At 47.1% G+C, this 17,019-nt stretch overlaps 1 protein-coding gene across 1 annotated transcript; it reads right to left on the bottom strand.

Moving 5' to 3' along the window:
* Positions 1–4,531: 4,531 nt before the first annotated feature.
* On the bottom strand, positions 4,532–16,193 carry PROSER3 (proline and serine rich 3). Its single transcript, XM_065925807.1, has 10 exons — positions 15,394–16,193; positions 14,974–15,176; positions 14,035–14,162; positions 13,839–13,948; positions 12,933–13,015; positions 12,689–12,831; positions 6,135–6,307; positions 5,054–5,990; positions 4,873–4,954; positions 4,532–4,716 (listed from the first exon to the last, which is right to left on the bottom strand). The coding sequence occupies exons 1-10, from the start codon at positions 15,397–15,399 to the stop codon at positions 4,590–4,592; spliced, it is 1,992 nt and encodes a 663-aa protein (XP_065781879.1). The 5' UTR covers positions 15,400–16,193; the 3' UTR covers positions 4,532–4,589.
* Between the last annotated feature and the right edge of the window lie 826 nt (positions 16,194–17,019).

Genomic DNA, 17,019 nt, shown 5'->3' with positions numbered 1-17,019 from the left:
CACCATGTAGAAGCGCAATTCTGCTAAGACAGTTCATGCTTTGAGGAAGCCTAAGCCACAGACTCTGCAAGTGAAGAATCTGCCTGCAATGCAGAATCTGCCACAGGAGACATGGGTTTGATCCCTCAGTTGGGAAGATCCCCTGGAGTAAGAAACAGCAACCCACTCCAATACTCTTGCCTGGGAAATCTCATGGACAGAGGAGTCTGGCGGGCTACAGTCCATGGGGTCGCAAAGAGTCGGAACAAAACTGAGCACATGAACACAAACAAACCAAAAAAAGCCACATGGAGAGAACTTGTATAGACACTACAGTCTAACTTGGAGTTCTCTGAGTCCTGATGCCGAACTTAGGAGTGAAGAAGCTCCAGAGATTCCATTCCCAGATGTCAAGCCACTTTTGTCTTCCCAGCTGAACCCCTAGACATCATGGAGCAGAAACGATCTGTCCCCAGCTCTGCCCTGTCCAAATTTTTGACTCATAGAATCTATGAGCATAACAGAATCACTGTTTTGTGCCACTAAGTTTTGGGGGTAGCTTGTAACCTAGAAATAGTCATTAGGATGGCCCTTTGTTAATTATTAATTCCTACCTATCTCAACTCCTCAGGAATACTTCTAGGCCCCACTCACCCCACACACACCAACTAAATCAGATTCTGTTGCTATAAACAACTTTTTCTTTCTCCTTATACCTAAAGTAATGCTCAAAATTCTCCAAGCCAGGCTTCAGCAATACGTGAACTTCCAGATGTTCAAGCTGGTTTTAGAAAAGGCAGAAGAACCAGAGATCAAATTGCCAACATCCCCTGGATCATTGAAAAAGCAAGAGAATTCCAGGAAAATATCTATTTCGGCTTTATTGACTATGCCAAAGCCTTTGACTGTGTGGATCACAATAAACTGGAAAATTCTGAGAGATGGGAATACCAGACCACCTGACCTGACTCTTGAGAAACCTGTATACAGATCAGGAAGCAACAGTTAGAACTGGACATGGAACAACAGACTGGTTCCAAATAGGAAAAGGAGTACATCAAGGCTGCATATTGTTACCCTGCTTATTTAACTTATACACAGAGTACATCATGAGAAACACTGGGCTGGAGGAAGCAGAGCTGGAATCAAGATTGCCGGGAGAAATATCAATAACCTCAGATATGCAGATGACACCACCCTTATGGCAGAAAGTGAAGAACTAAAGAGCCTTTTGATGAAAGTGAAAGAGGAGAAGTGAAAAGGTTGGCTTAAAGCTCAACATTCAGAAAACTAAGATCATGGCATCTGGTCCTATCACTTCATGGCAAATAGATGGGGAAACAGTGGAAACAGTGGCTGACTTAATTTTTCTGGGCTCCAAAATCACTGCGGATGGTGATTGTAGCCATGAAATTAAAAGACTCTTGCTCCTTGGAAGGAAAGTTATGACCAACCTAGACAGCATATTAAAAAGCAGAGACATTACTTTGCCAACAAAAGTCCATCTAGTCAAGGCTATGGTTTTTCCAGTAGTCATGTAGGGATGTGAGAGTTGGACTATAAAGAAAGCTGAGTCAAAGAATTGATACTTTTGAACTGTGGTGTTGAAGAAGACTCTTGAGAGTCGCTTGGACTGCAAGGAGATCCAACCAGCCCATCCTAAAGGAGATCAGTCCTGGGTGTTCATTGGAGGGACTGATGTTGAAGCTGAAACTCCAATACTTTGGCCATCTGATGTGGAGAGCTGACTCATTTGAAAAGACCCCGATGCTGGGAAAGATTGAGGGCAGGAGGAGAAGGGGACGACAGAGAATGAGATGGCTGGATGGCATCACTGACACAATGGACATGGGTTTGGGTGGACTCCGGGAGTTGGTGATGGACGGGGGACCTGGTGTGCTGCGGTTCATGGGGTCGCAAAGAGTCGGACACGACTGAGCGACTGAACTGAACTGAACTGATACCTAAACAACTATTTCCTTCTTTTTATTTTATTTAAATGTATGGCTTGTTCATAAAGACTGAAAGCAAATATCATGTCTATAACATACAAAAGCTACTTTTTACAGAAATCTATCCTATCCTCTTTTTGGTAAATACAAATATCAACATAATCGTGATTGCATCTTATTATAAAAATTGTCTAACATACAGCAAAGCTGAACAATTTTACCCATATAACTACCCCAGATCCTACCATTAACATTTTACTATATTTGTTTTATCTCACATCTAACTATTACTCTATTCATCTGTTAATTTAACTTTGGATACATTTCAAAATAAAGACACTGTATACTGTCCCATAAATACTTCAGCATGCATATCTCTCACTAGAGTTCAATATTTATTTTTCTTTTCAGGTAATATATACCCAATGTAATTCACAATTTCACTGAATTTTAACAAGTACATGTGCGCATTTGTGTTAAGTCACTTCAATCGGTTCGACTCTTTGCAATCCCATGGACAGTAGCTCGCCAGGCTCCACTGTCCTTGAGATTCTCCAGGCAAGAGTACTGGAGTGGGTTGCCATGCCCTCCTCCAGGGTATCATCCCAACCCAGGGATTGAACTGGCGTTTCTTATGTCTCCTGCATTGGCAGGTGAGTTCTTCATCACTAGCACCATCTGGGAAGCCCCTACGAAGTGCATATACCTTCATAATCCAAATCCTTATCCAGGATGGCAGCTGGACATTTTTATACAGCATCCCAGGACTCCCAAAGGAAGTAGGGGGAAAGATTAGGAGAAAACAAAGTGGAGGGCTTCCCTGGTGGCTCAGTGGTAAATAATCCACCTGTCAATGCAGGAGACATGGGTTTGATCCCTGGTCCAGGAAGATCCCACATATCGTGCAGTAACTGAACCTGCGTACCAAAACTATTGAGCCTGTGTTCTAGAGCCGGGGAACCACAACTACTGAGCCCTCATGCTCCAACTACAGAAGCCCCTGTGCCCTAGAGATTGTGCTCAGCAACAAGACAAGCCACCACAACGAGAAGACTGCACACCACAACTAGAGAGTGGCCCCTACTCGACACAAGTAGAGGAATGCCTGCTCAGCAATGAAGACCCAGCACAGCCATAAATAAGTAAATAAATCATCTTTTAATTATTAAAAAAAAAAACAGGTGGAAATGATATCTTTTCTAATCCAATTTAGAAATTAAAGTAAAATTTCTTCCTTTGCATTCTTTGTGGAGGCAGTCACAAAGTTCTACCCAGTGTCAAGAAGGAACATGGACTCTATTTTTTTGATAGGAAATGTGCCAAAGAATTTGCAGACAAAACAATAGGCTTTTCAATAGTCCAGAGAGATGATGACAGTCTAGACTATGGTCAAGGGAGGGGTTAAATTCTGGAGAGACTTTTTAATTTTTTTAGTAAGTGGTGATGATTCTTATAGTTTCTCATCACAGCTTTTATTTATTGAATTTTTTTTGGTTGTGCTGGGTCTACTTGGCTGCACGCTGACTTTCTCTAGTACACGGGCTTCTTATTGCGGTGATTTCTCTTGTTGCAGAGCATGGGCTCTAAGTGCACAGGCTGCAGGAGTTGCAGCAGGCAGGCTCAGTAGCTGTGGCTCAAAGGCTTAGTCACTCTGCTGCCTGTGGAATCTTCCCCAACCAGGGATTGAACCCAAGTCCCCTGCATTTGCAGGTGGATTCCTATCCACTGTACAACCAGGGAAGTCCCTGGAGGGATTATAAAGGTAGAGATGATATGACTTGCTGGTCAACTGATTGTGAGAATCAATGACAGCTATGAGGCTTCTGACTTGAGCAGGTGGAAGGATGGAGCTGAGAGCCAGGGAGGAGCAGGTTTATGCAAGGATTAAGACCAATAGAGTTTGAGATATTTCTTAGAACTTTTTGTGTGGATGATGAGCAAGTCATGGGATATAGGAACCTAAGGTTCTAGGCTGAAGATAGAAATTGGTTGTAGTACTTGGGTTTCACAATTTGTACCACTTTGTACAGTTCAAAGTCATCTATCAGAACAGAGATGAGGTTCGGAACCATGAAGCTAGATGAGAGCACCTGGGACTGATTGTAGATAGAAAAGTCAAGGCCTGGGACACCAAAGTGACAGGTGTGAGGCACAATGAGGCACAACCAGATTGGTGAGGAGAAGGCTGGGGTTCTGGAAGCCAGGCAAGGAAGTGCTTCAAAGAGTGAGTGGGGATCAGTACACTTAATGCCGCTGCTGGGTCAAGCAGGATGTGGAGGCCTGACCATTGTCTAACACTCTAATGACTACAAGTTTCACACCCAGAGAACAGTTCCTTTGGTCTCATCTGAGACAGGAGGACCCACTCCTGAGTTGAAAGTCAGATAAAGTGAGCCCCAGTCTTGCCCAGAACCCCTCTCCTGCCCTCAAAGATGAAACCAAAAGAGACTTGGCTTCAGTGGTCAGAAACAAGAGTTAAGCAGTGCAGAGCAGAGCTAGTGTGGGGGAGGGGAGGGGGGGGTACAGGGAGCTATTTCCCTAAATTAGCAAGACCCTTGGCCTTTTCAAACAACTTCTTTTTTGGAGACAACCTGTAATCTGAAAAAAAATTTTTTTATTAAGAAAAATAGAATCTGTACAATTCAAAGTCGTCTGGCCTCAAGAGAGGCTCCTTCCCTCCTCAGCCGCAGCCTTGGGGATCCGGGGGGGCGACCTGGCTGGAGGAGACCAAGGCTCTGGGTCTTCAGGGTGGCTCAGCAGGCAGGCTATTTGGGCATCCACTTGCCTGGAAAAAGGACAGTGGGGTAGAGGTTGAGGTATTTGCTCAGGGTTAGGGTCTGAGGTATTAGTATGTTCTTGGAAAGGGGTTCAGGAGAGGTGGGCATCACATGGCAGTCTCAGAATTCAGGGGCCGGCAGTGTTAAATACTGGCGATGGTCACCTTTTCTGCCGCCGCAGTGCCGTCCTTTGAATCCTTAGCACCTGTAGTATAGGGTCGTCCTGGAACTCGCTGCCATCGGAGTCTAAGCGGGAAAGGAGCAAGATTCAAGGGGCCGGACTCACAGTGTAATGGACTGCCATTCAGAACACGGTAGCCACGCGCGGCGTGCACGCCTGCTCACCTTCTGCAGCCTGCAGAAGTCTGGCAGCCTGGGAGAGCAGGTCTTCTGAGGGGGCGTGGCCAGCAGAGGGTGAGGGCGTGGCTACCACCTCAAGAGACCCCGCCTCGAACGGAGGGGGCGGGGCCTTAACGCAAGTGGCCACCACCTCAGCTGGAGGAGGCAGGATTTTGGGCTGCAGACACTTGACTTCAGCCAAGGGAGTGTCTTCGTCCTTTCTAAGCACCGATCCCGCTAGGGGGAGCAGGGTCTTGGCATTCCGAGACCCCGCCTTAGACCGACCTGGTGATCCAGATACATGAGCCGTGTCCTCTGAGCGAGGGGTCAGAGCACGTGTGGCCTTGGCTTTCCGAGCCTCGTGTGGAGGCGGGCCCTCAAGCCGGGGGGGCGTGTCCTCCAGGCTGTCCGGAAACAGCCGAGCCTTCACCACCTGGCCCAGCGCGCCTTTGAGCTGCGGGCCAGGGCCCTCGTGCTCATCCGCGGCCATGACTCGCCCTGAAGACTCCCGGCGTTGGGCTCTCCTTCTCCGAGGCTTGGAGGTCTGCTTCTCGAGCTCCTCTGGGCTGCTTGGTGCAGGGATGGGGGACTCCTGGGGGGCTGCAGGGGTTGTGGGTGTGGAGGCACGGGGCGCGGGGGCTGAGGCTGGAGGGCCAGGAGTGGAGGCCGGGGGCGCTGGGGTGGAGGCCGCGGGTGCTGGGGTGGAGGCCGGGAATGTTGGAGGGATGACCCCAAGAGATATCCAGGGACTGGGCTGTGGGGCCCAGAAGAATCCATGGGGACTGGGACCCCAAAAGATGTGTGGAGAGAATCCTGGGGGAATAGGAGGCCTCTCCATGCGGAAAGCTTCCTGGAGACCGGGCGGAACCACACTGCCCCAAAGTGGGATGGAGTTAGACTGGGTTCCCAGGGAACCAAGGGTCTCCGCAGCGGGAGGAGATGGCTGTAGACAGATGGGGGAAGGGACCTGAGAGGGGGAGAAATAGTAGAGAGTCCTCAGTCCCCCTCAGCCTCCCCCTTCCTCCAACTTCCCTTAGGATCCTCCCTCCACCACCCCCCACTCAGGCTCCTCTCTCCTCCATCTCACCGAGGTGGTGAGGGCAGGGGTCTGCGGCAGCACCCAGGTTCCGTCACCCTGGCTTCTTCGAGCTTGTTCAAGTTTCCGCCGCTGCCGCCACTGGTACAGAATGTCATCCTCTGGCCGCAGGGGTGCCTGGGAGGAGGCTGCAGGAGTAAGGATGGGGGCAGGTGCTGGGGTTGCTGTGGAGGAAGTAGAGGGAAGAGCGGTAAGGCAGGGCCTGGGGTAATTAGCAAGGATAGCCTAGCACACACCCTTTGAGTACCAGGTTATTCAGACAGGCTCTCCAGATACTGTCCCAAGTCCCCTGCAGATTGGGAAATGGGGAAAGGGGCAGAATCAGAGAAGAGAGCTCTCATGGGCTTCAACCTGTCATCATTTGATTCTTCATCATCAACAAATATCACTGAGCCCTTACTATGTGCCAGGCACTGTTCTGGACACGGTGGTCACAGCAGGGACCAGGGCAGATCTTCCAGAATCTGCCCACATCTTCCCACTTTACTGCCCTCACCTGCCAACCCCATAGCAACTTCCTCCTTGGCTTCCCTTCTCTCCCATCCTCCCAAACTGCCTCCATCCAGGGAGGCAGTCCAGGGAGCCTGAACACCTGAGTCAGGTCAGGGCCCTCCTGATTTAGAATCTTCTCTGGGCTGCACCTCTCTCCTGGTAAAAAGCATGTCTTTGCACTTGTGGTTCCCTTTGCCTGGAAGGCTCTTCACTTATGCATCCACAGGGTTAACTCCAAGTCCTTCAGGTATTTGCCCAAGTACCACCTTCTTCATGAGGCCATCCCCGGCTGCCCTATTCAAAATTGCAACAGCCCAGCCCTACCACCCTCCATCCTCTTTCCTGTTCCATTTTCCTCCTTAGCACCTATCACCTTCTAACTACTAAAGATCACACTTGTTTGCTTTTTTTTTTTTTTTTAATTTTTTTTTTTTAATTTTACAGTGGGTTTTGTCATACATTGATATGAATCAGCCATAGAGTTACACGAATTCCCCATCCCGGTCTCCCATCCCACCTCCCTCTCCACCCGATTCCTCTGGATCTTCCCAGCCCAACAGGCCCGAGCACTTGACTCATGCCTCTCACCTGGGCTGGTGGTCTGTTTCACCACAGATAATATACATGCTATTCTTTCGAAACATCCCACCCTCCCCTTCTCCCACAGAGTTCAAAAGTCTGTTCTGTACTTCTGCGTCTCTTCTTCTGCCCTGCATATAGGGCCATCGTTACCATCTTTCTAAATTCCGTATATATGTGTTAGTATACTGTAATGTTCTTTATCTTTCTGGCTCACCTCACTCTGTATAATGGGCTCCAGTTTCATCCATCTCATTAGAACTGATTCAAATGAATTCTTTTTAACGGCTGAGTAATATTCCATGGTGTATATGTACCACAGCTTCCTTATCCATTCATCTGCTGATGGGCATCTAGGACTTGTTTGCTTATTCATTGTTCATCTCTCCCTCCACAATGCCGGCTACACAAGGACAGCACTTTTTATCTGCCAGGCTGTTACCATATCCCCAGTGTCAAGAATAGGGCCTGGTGTCAGTATATGTGGCATAAAGGCAAAATGGAAAATAAATATATGCAAAATTGTGCTCCATCCCAGTGCCCAGCACCGTGCTGGGGATACAGCAGTGGCTAAGGGCAGAGTCACCACCTATCCTCAGGCCTGTGGGACAAAGGGACATCATTTCCCATCACCCAGGGCATCACTGCATGAGTCATGATCAGTATGGCTATCATTCTCTCTCAGAAGCCCTACCTACTAATGCTACACAGAGAAGGGAAAGTGGGGTAGGGGACAGCATCTGGGACCTCTCCTCCCCTCCCCTCTATATCCTGTGATTCTATTTCCAGACCTGGTCACTTCCCTCTACTCTGCTCCTCAGGCTTTGGCCCAAGCCAAACTACCAGAGTCTGTCTCTCACCAGGTACTCATAGCAGCCACAGGGAGTTTGCTAACACCTGGTAAAGATCTTGTCCCTGCCTTGCTCACAACCCTCCTGTGGCTCCCCAGTAGATCATGACCAAATGCCTCACATGGCTATGCTGCCCCATGTAATCTGACCCCTGCCAATATCTTCCACCTTATCTCACACTACCCTTACCCCTGGTTCTTGCCTTTTCTTATTCATTATCTGCATTGTGCTCCCTCCCACCTCAGGTCCTTTGTACAGGCTACAGGGCTATAGTCCTCACTTTCATCATTCCTCATTTCTACTTATATTTGTTTGTGGAGTTATGCAGGTATTCTGTGCCCCACACTCACTATTCTGTGAGGACCATGAAGGTGAGACCATGTATGGTTGGTTCACTAAGGAATCCCCAATCTCGAGCACAGGCTTCACACACAACATGTATTCAATGTGTGTTACGTAAAAGAATACATACATTTACTCTGCAAAAAACTTATGAAGTATGTAGTAGGTTTATCCCTATTTTACAGATGAGGAAACAGAATCAGGAAGGAGAAATAAATAAAAAGAGAAGCTTGGAAGCATCAAAGAATCAGGGGAGGGCTTGGGCAAGATCACTCAACATGCACAAACAGCACTCTGTTCTCTCTGCTCGCCTGTCCCCACTCATTGGAGTCCCATGAGATATGGAGAGAATCTTTCCTAGCTACCACTGCATCCCAGGAACTGGGGCACAGAGTAATAGTAACAACAGTGATGACAGAAACAGTAACCCACGTCTTTAACCCAACCTCTGAAATCTTGGGGGCAGAAATTTGAGAGTTCAACACATTGCATGTTTTAGTAAAGTTGCTAGGTATGTACAGGGTTGGCAGGGGTCTGGGCCAGAAGATCAGACTCAAACACACTGGTATATAGTTGAACAGTGTGAAATTGCCATTATTCAACCATTTTTTACTTACAAAGACAAAAATTTCATAAGATTCATAGTAGTATGAACATTTACTCCCTGACTTCAGACTATACTACAAAGCCACAGCAGTCAAAACAGTATGGTACTGTGAAAGGCGTCCCATGGTGGATATCTCCACTTCAAGGAAAGGACTTTCTCCAAGTCTGCAAATACCTTCAACAATCGCATGTGATGCCTCTTCTTAAACTGATGACATCTAACAACCTTAAGATGAACTGATGTAACTATGGACATAATGTGACTTTTCATTTTGATTTTAACTTGGTTTAATGACTATTTTGCCTTATGTCAGTAACTGTATAATGGGGTTTTCTAACCGTCTAAAAGCTTTTAATTTACAAATAGTTGTCCAAAGCTCCTATGAATGCCACAGCCTCCTCCAACTATTACTTGGAGCCCCTGGATCAGACATCCTCACTATGAGGATTAGGAGAATATGTTGCCTCACCAATTTTAGGGACAACGCCCCTTGTCAGCTCGGAAGCAGTTATGGAATGAGAACGATGCCCCTTTTCCCTAGGCAACATAATTCTCCTAAAAGAAACGGGGGGAATGAGAGAGTCATTTCCTAGGCAGGTTGATAAGAAGTCTAGGGGTCCCCAAGGAGAGAGAGGTCTAGGATATTCAAGGAGGAAGAAAGGACAAACTTTTATTACTTATTTTCCTCTACATTCCTTAGGATTATATAATAATAATGTATCCTGCCTGAGGACAGTCTTTGGATTAAACCCTCTGGCTAATTCTGTTATCTTAAAATGTAAATTATGGGAGTAGGTCTGGTCTTTACAAGGATGTATCCTGCCTGAGGACAATCTTTGGATTAAACCTTCTAGCCAACTGTTATCTTAAAATGCAAATTATGGGAGTGGGTCTGGTGAGGTCTTTGCAACCTCCAGACATTCTTTGGATTCACTGGAGAGTATATAACTCCATTGCTAACACTAGCAAAGGGGGTACTCTTTTGCCCCCTTCTGATGCCTATGTCAGAAGCTTTCTCTATCTCCTTTATACTTTAATAAAACTTTATTACACACACACACACACACACAAAAGTATGATACTGGCAAAAAAACAGGCACAGATGAATAGAATAGATCAAAGCACCCAGAAATGAACCCACACACTTATGGTCAGTTAATCTACAACAAAGGAGGCAAAAATATACAGTGGAAAAAAGACAGTTTCTTCAATAAGTGCTGCTAGGAAAACTGGACAACTACATGTAAAAGAATATTAGAACATTTTCTCCCACCACATACAAAAATAAACTCAAGATGGATTAAAGACCTAAATGTAAGATCTGAGCCATAAAACTCCTAGAAGAAAACATAGGTATGGCAATATTTTTGTAGATCTATCTCCTAAGGCAAAGGAAACAAAAACAAAAATAAATGAATGGGACCCAGTTAAACTTAAAAGCTTTTGTACAGCAAAGGAAACAATCAACAAAACAAAAAGACAACCTATTGAATGGGAGAAAACATTTGCAAGTGATATGACTGACAAGGGATTAATAGCGCATACAACTTAACATGAAAAAACTTAATTAAAAGATGGGTAGAATCTGCCTGAGGACAACTGAGGCCACTTCCTGGGTGCCTGGCCTCGCTGCCCAGCAGCCCCCAGTGGCAAGCGGCCCTGCCCGTGGTCCCTTGCTTTCCATGGGGCTTGTGGCCATGGGGGGGGGGGAGGGGGAGGTGGGAAGTGGAAGCAGGTTCACATCTGGAGAAGCACTAGACAATCCCCCCACCTCACTTTGTATTCCTGCTCTTACTCTGAGCTATGACTAATTTTAGCCCTGTACATATGGCAGCTCTTCTGATGCAGAGACTATTGTATCAACGTCAGCGCCACCCCCATAGGATGACTCCATGGGTGTTTCCAGACTCAGACCCTGACGGACAAAATAAAAATGTTTTAAAACATGGGCAGAAGACGTGAACAGACACTTTTCCAAATAAGACAGATGGCCAACAGGCACATTAAAAGATGCTCAACATTACTACTCATCAGAGAAATGCAAATCAAAACCACAATGAGATAATCACCTCACATCTGTCAAAATGGCTATCATAAAAAAGACCACAAATAACAAATGTTGGCAAAGATGTGGAGAAAAGGGAACCCTTGTACAGTGTTTATGGGAATGTGTTTAAATTGGTACAGCTCCTATGGAAAACAGCATGGAGATTCCTCAAAAAACTAAAAATAGAACTATCATACAATCCAGCAATTCCACTCCTGGGTATATATCTGAAGAAAATTAAAACAGTAATTTGGAAAGATACATGCACCCCAACAGCAGCATTATTTACAACAGCCAAAATACAGAAGCAACTTTGGTGTTCATCAACAGATGAATGGATAAAGAAGATGTGGTATATATATATATAATGGAATATTACTCATCCATTAAAAAAGAATGAAATTCTACCATTTGCAACAACACAAATGGTTCTTTTCTGGGGGTGGGGGGAAGATATTATGCTTAGTGAAATAAGTCAGACAGAGAAAGATGAATACCATATTTTATCACTTATATGTAGAACTGAAAGAATAAAACAAATGAATTGAATAGAACAAAACAAACTGACTCACAGATATAGGGAACAAACTAGTGGTTAGGCAAGAGGCAAGCAGGGGAGGGGTGGGATAGGGACAAGGGATAAGAGATAAAAACTACTGTGTAGAAATAAATAGGCTACAAAGATATATTGTGAAGCACAGGGAAGATAGCCAATATTTTAGAATATAGAGTTGGCCAAAAAATTTGTTTGGTTTTAAGTGAAAATAAAAGAGAATAATGTATTCACTAACCAAATGAACTTTTTGGCTAATCTAATAACGTTAAGAGCTTCCCTGGTGGCCAAGTGATAAAGAATCTGCCTGCAACGCAGGAGACATGGATTCTATTCCTGAGTTGGGAAGATCCCCTGGAGAAGGAAATGGCAACCCACTCCAGTATTTTTGCCTGGGAAATCCCATGGGCAGAGGAACCTGGTGGGCTACAGCTGGACACTAAATCACCATCTCCACAAATAACTTCAAATGGAGTATAATCTCTAAACACTTGAATTACTATGTCATCCACCTTAAACTAATAGAATATTGTCAATCAACTATGCGTCAATAAAAAAGGATGACTTCATCCTAAATGAGATAGATATATAAATACTCTTCATATTGTTTAGGTCAAATTTTGCTGCCAAATCAGCTGTGGTGCCAAATTTGCAACAAGCCTTCTGATTTTGGAGCTTCATGTTCAGAACTGCAGACAGGATGCAGAGAGAAATTGCATACTCATGGGAGCTACTGTGTATGCTTTCTTAAATTTTTTTGGCCACGGCTCATAGCATGCAGGATCTCAGTTCCCTGATCAGGGATTGAAACCGCACCCCCTGCATTGGCAGTGTGGAGTCTTAACCACTGGACTGCCAGGGAAGTCCTCCCATGATAGGTACTGTTAACAGAGCCATGCTACGTGCTCCGTGCATTCACCAACTCTTTTTAATCCTCATGACACCTACAGCAAGGGAATACAGTTATTATCCCTGTTTTACAGTTGAGTCAACAAGGCGCAGGTCACAGCACTATAAGTTGAAAAGTTGGAATTTGCACCCAGACGGCCCTCATCCTCACCTCCCAGAACTTACCTTGTGCCTTGAGGTCAGGGTCCTTGATGGAGTCAGGAGTGAAGGTCATGGAGAAGGGAGAGAGGCCATCAGAGCTGATGGGGAATGAGGAGCTGCCGCCATCGCTGGGGCTGAGGGAGGAGGTGGAGGAGGTGGAGGCCTTGCTGGAGGGAGAAGGCAGAAGTGAGGCCACGGGGATCTCAGAGGCAGCGGCCTGGGCCCGGAGAGGAAGGACTGGAGAGGATGATGCGGGCGGGGGAGGCACCTGCGTTTGAGCAGCCTGGCAGCTCTGCTTTGCAAGCTCAGTGTCTCCAAGTCCAGCAGGGATGAGTTCCATGTGTTGAGACTCTGTGAGGTGAGAGGGGTCAGAGGTCAGCCCCCATCGCAAAGGCTTCTGGGAGAGGGGCTCTGGACAGAGGGCCTGAATGCAGGTCTACCTTCCACCTGGCACCCTCACATGCTGGCTGACAATCTGCTCCTCCTCTTTAGGGAAGACAGACCAGGTTTCCCTCTGTGGATCCATAACCCTCAGTGTAGTCATTGCTATAGCAGAAGGGTTGACCCTACCTTCCTGATCAGGCCTGGCTAGTCACAGTGTTCTGTCCATCAGTTCACAGTGCCTGGCTCACAGAGATGAGCGAATGAGAGTAAGTCCTGGGGCTTTGGATGGAGCTATTGGAAAAGCTTTTTCTTTTCACTGGAGTAATCAAGTATATCAGATGCCTATAGCTACTGGAGACATCTTAGCTATTTTGAGGGGAAATCCTACCTGAGATTGAACCAAACAAGGAGGAACTGAAAGCCATTCGAGTTGAGTTCCTCCCAATATTGTTCAATCATCTGGATTCAGCTATGCTCAAAAGCATCTAGTTTTGGATTTCTTGATTGCACTAACAAAGCCTCCCTTTTCTGTTTAGGCTTCCTTGAATTGGGGGTTGACTCTAATGCAAACTACATGTTTGTTTGGTTTTTTCCCTTCTTTTTTTTTGGCTGAGCCATGCAGCGGCATATAGGATCTAATTTCCTGACCAAGGGTCGAACCTGCGCACCCTGCATTGGAAGTGGAGAGTCTTAACCACTAGATCACCAGGGAATTTCTGACTCTAGTTCTACCTCAGGGTTGGTGCTATCAGTCTAGGAATGGAGGGAAAGAAGTGGGTGGCAGTGTCACCTGCTTTATTTCCTGAAGGGGTGCCATAGCCTTAGCCTTCGATGCACTGGCCATCTTAGCATGAGTCAGGACTGCTGTGTTGGGTCTTCCTTCTGGTTCACTGGCTCCTGCTGAGATGCCCCAGTTGATTTAGTGGGGGCAGGCAGAGGAGCTGCTGGGGGTATTGCTCAAGAGGAGATGAGACTGAAGCAGGTACCTGCTGCAAGTTGACTTGCAGGGTCTGAAGATTCAGGCCGCAGCCACCAAAAATCAGCTGGAGTTGGGCCTGCAGACTGGCGTTCTTCTCGGCTTGTGGGCTGAGCCTGTCGGAACCGGTTTATGTACCTGTGAGCATCAGAGAATTGGGAGGTGGGTGGGATGAGAAGCACCCAATAATAATAACAATAATAATCACAATAGTCAGTGTACATGTAGCACCACAGCAACACTTGGTAGTTGATCCTCAGCATCTGTTCTCCTTTCTTATACAGTAATGCAATATTATGTAAGATGATATAACCCTGGGCACATAGACACTCTTCTATAAATACATTTGCCAGATGCCCTTGCCGCTTTATGGCCATGTATATTCCTGACCACAAGATGCAATTCTGGAAAGTGGATGTGGCTGGGAGCCATTATGGGCCATGAAGTAAAGGCTAATAATTAGCCTAGGGAAGGGAGAACGACAAGAGAGAAGGAAATTGTGTCTCTGACACCTCAGTTAGGGGCTGCCATATCAGCCCTGGTTGCTTCTGCCTGGACTGTTAGGTGAGGGAGACATATTGATAAACACTCTTGTTTAAGGCACGATTCATTTGGGACTCCTTGTTATAGCAGCTGAACTTGGATCCTACAAATCCAAGTGCTATGTGGCTCACTATTGTTTGTTACAGATGCAGTACTGACAGTAATTCATAGAAAACTTAAAACAGACCCAGAACATGTGTGTTATTAATATCTTCAATTTAAAGCTAAAGAAACTGAGGCCAGGATTGTACAGTGATAAAGCCTGGATTTGAACCTAGCTTCAGAGCGCTTGGTAACATGAATGAAGCATGGTCCTAAAAGTGCAGCTCTGGCTAGGATGATTATTATGTCTGCCCCCTCGCACTGATCCAAACAATTCTTTTCCCTGAGAGCTACTGGAACTTACTTGGCCACCACGGAGTCCCCACTGTCAGTCACGGTGGGTGGTGGAGAGGCTCTCATCTGGCCCTCAGTGGTGCTGGGTGGGGAAGGGGTCCCTGAGCTGGATGGCCAGGATTCCTCAAAAAGCTCAGCGGAGCTGGGGCCTGTGGCCAGAGCCTTGGAAGCTTCTGGAAGTCTGGATCTCTGGGATCTGGAAGGGCTCAGGGTCTAAGATAGAGGAGGTGAAGAGAAGAAAAAGTGAGGCTGAGGAGTCATTCCTGTAGGGAAACGAAGACACATACGAAGTCTCAGTCCAGAGGGGCGGAAACACATCCCACAATGGCAACAACTCAGAGTGATTGGAGAGATGACAAGGGATTTAGGTGGTGGAGGACAAGGGCAAGGCCATGGGGAAGAGAGGAGAGGCCGTCTTTTAATCTCTCACCCCCATCTCTCATCACGTCTTCCTTCCCTCTAGTCGTGGCACACAGCACTCTCTGTGGGGTGTCCTCACCTGGGGGTGCCAGGTCTGGCTTCAGGATAGCCAGTAGTGGCTTCAAACCACACTACGGTTCCCACGGAATCCTGGAAGAGACGAACTATAATTCCCATGAAGCACCACCGTACATTCAATATAATAACACTGGAGGCGCGATTCCCACCAGTCCTTGGAGCAGTCTCAAAAGAGAACCCGGGAACTGTTGGTTGGTGATTCGTAACCCTGGATCCAGTCTAAGAGGAGTCTTTTAAAAATACAGAGGTGTGGTCCTCACCCAAGATCAAAAGAATCAGAATATCTGGAAGGGGAGCTGGGCATCTACATACATCTGTTTCGCAGAGTTCCAGGTGATTCTGAAGGAGAGGTCAGAAGAGCCAAGGCTAAACCCTATCACAGTATATTTCCCACAAGTCCTTGGGACACTAAGGAGAGGGGTAGACGGATTACAATTCCTATAGTCACTGGGCTCCGCCTAAGCAAGACACCCGTGACAGTCTGGGAGCAAATTAAAAATTACGAATCTTAATTCCCAAGGTGCCCCCGGACACGTTTAGAGGGGAACAAAAAAAAAAAAAAAAAAAAAAAAAAAAGCCCTTAGGGCCAATTAGAGAGCGGAAGGTAAAACGTTATGGAACCCCCGCAGTGGTAAAGTCCAAGGTCGGAGCCGCTTAATGCTGGGGAGCATCTTGGGAGTTGTAGTTCCAGTACGGTTGAGCACACTTGACTCCGGACCGTAGCAAACCTAATCTTAGACTGTGTGACTCTCACCCTTGATCCTCCCCAGGCCTCCTGTAATCCATCACCTGCGGTCCATCCTGTAGCTACCTCGCCGATTCCGCCTGCTCTGCTCGGTCACGGGACTCACCCGGAGCGCATCTTTGTCGCTTAGCAATACCCTATAACCCCGCCCCTCTTGGGGACTGCCGGCGCGGGAAGAGAGCGGCCTCTAAGGCGACCAATGATAGAGAGGAAAATAAAAGTAATTGGACAATGGCCAAAGGGAGATGCCTCACAATTGGCTGTAACGGGAATGAAAGGGCCTGTTTGATTGGGGAACGGTAGCGAGCTGCAGTAATTGGCAAGCCCATGGACCAATGGAAAGGATTCGAGGCTGGGCTCGCAGTTAGGAGGAGGTTCCAATGCACTCTCTTTGCTGTAGATGTGTATTCTAACCACTCCCCCTCTTGCTGTCTAAATCTCATCCAGATTCCAATCTAACTACGGATTTTCCCGTTGCAGGGGCCATCAGGGAGCCTACCCCCTCTCTAACCGCCGTCCCTTCATCAGTCCAGAAGTCTACCAGTCCCCCCCCGATCTTCTAACCACTTCCGTCTTGCTCCAGGAGCAGCTGGTTGCTCCAAGTGCCAAGCCTGGGCTCCCGGCCGAGGTGGCTGGATCAAAACGAGCTATTTCGGGCCCCAGCGTGCGGCCCCCGGGGGGCCAGCCTGGACTGTTCTTGCCCGCGCCCCCTGGCTGCTGCTCACCTGGCAGACCCCGCTGTCCTGCGCACCCGAGGTTGAGTCAGACGCACAGAATTAGGCCCGGCTTGACAGGGGTTGGGTCCAGGGCCCT

The sequence above is a fragment of the Muntiacus reevesi genome, chromosome 2, assembly GCF_963930625.1.
Source record: "Muntiacus reevesi chromosome 2, mMunRee1.1, whole genome shotgun sequence".
Taxonomy (NCBI): Eukaryota; Metazoa; Chordata; class Mammalia; order Artiodactyla; family Cervidae; genus Muntiacus; species Muntiacus reevesi.
This window is presented reverse-complemented; position numbering and strand designations above follow the sequence as displayed.

What these genes read in the sequence shown, in the direction of transcription:
- PROSER3 (XM_065925807.1), bottom strand. An exon ending in GGGGACTCCGTGGTGGCCAA is followed by an intron (nt 14,163 to 14,973) that starts GTAAGTTCCAGT and finishes TGATGCTCACAG; the next exon opens with GTACATAAACCGGTTCCGAC. An exon ending in GCCAGGCTGCTCAAACGCAG is followed by an intron (nt 12,832 to 12,932) that starts GTGCCTCCCCCG and finishes TTCTCCCTCCAG; the next exon opens with CAAGGCCTCCACCTCCTCCA.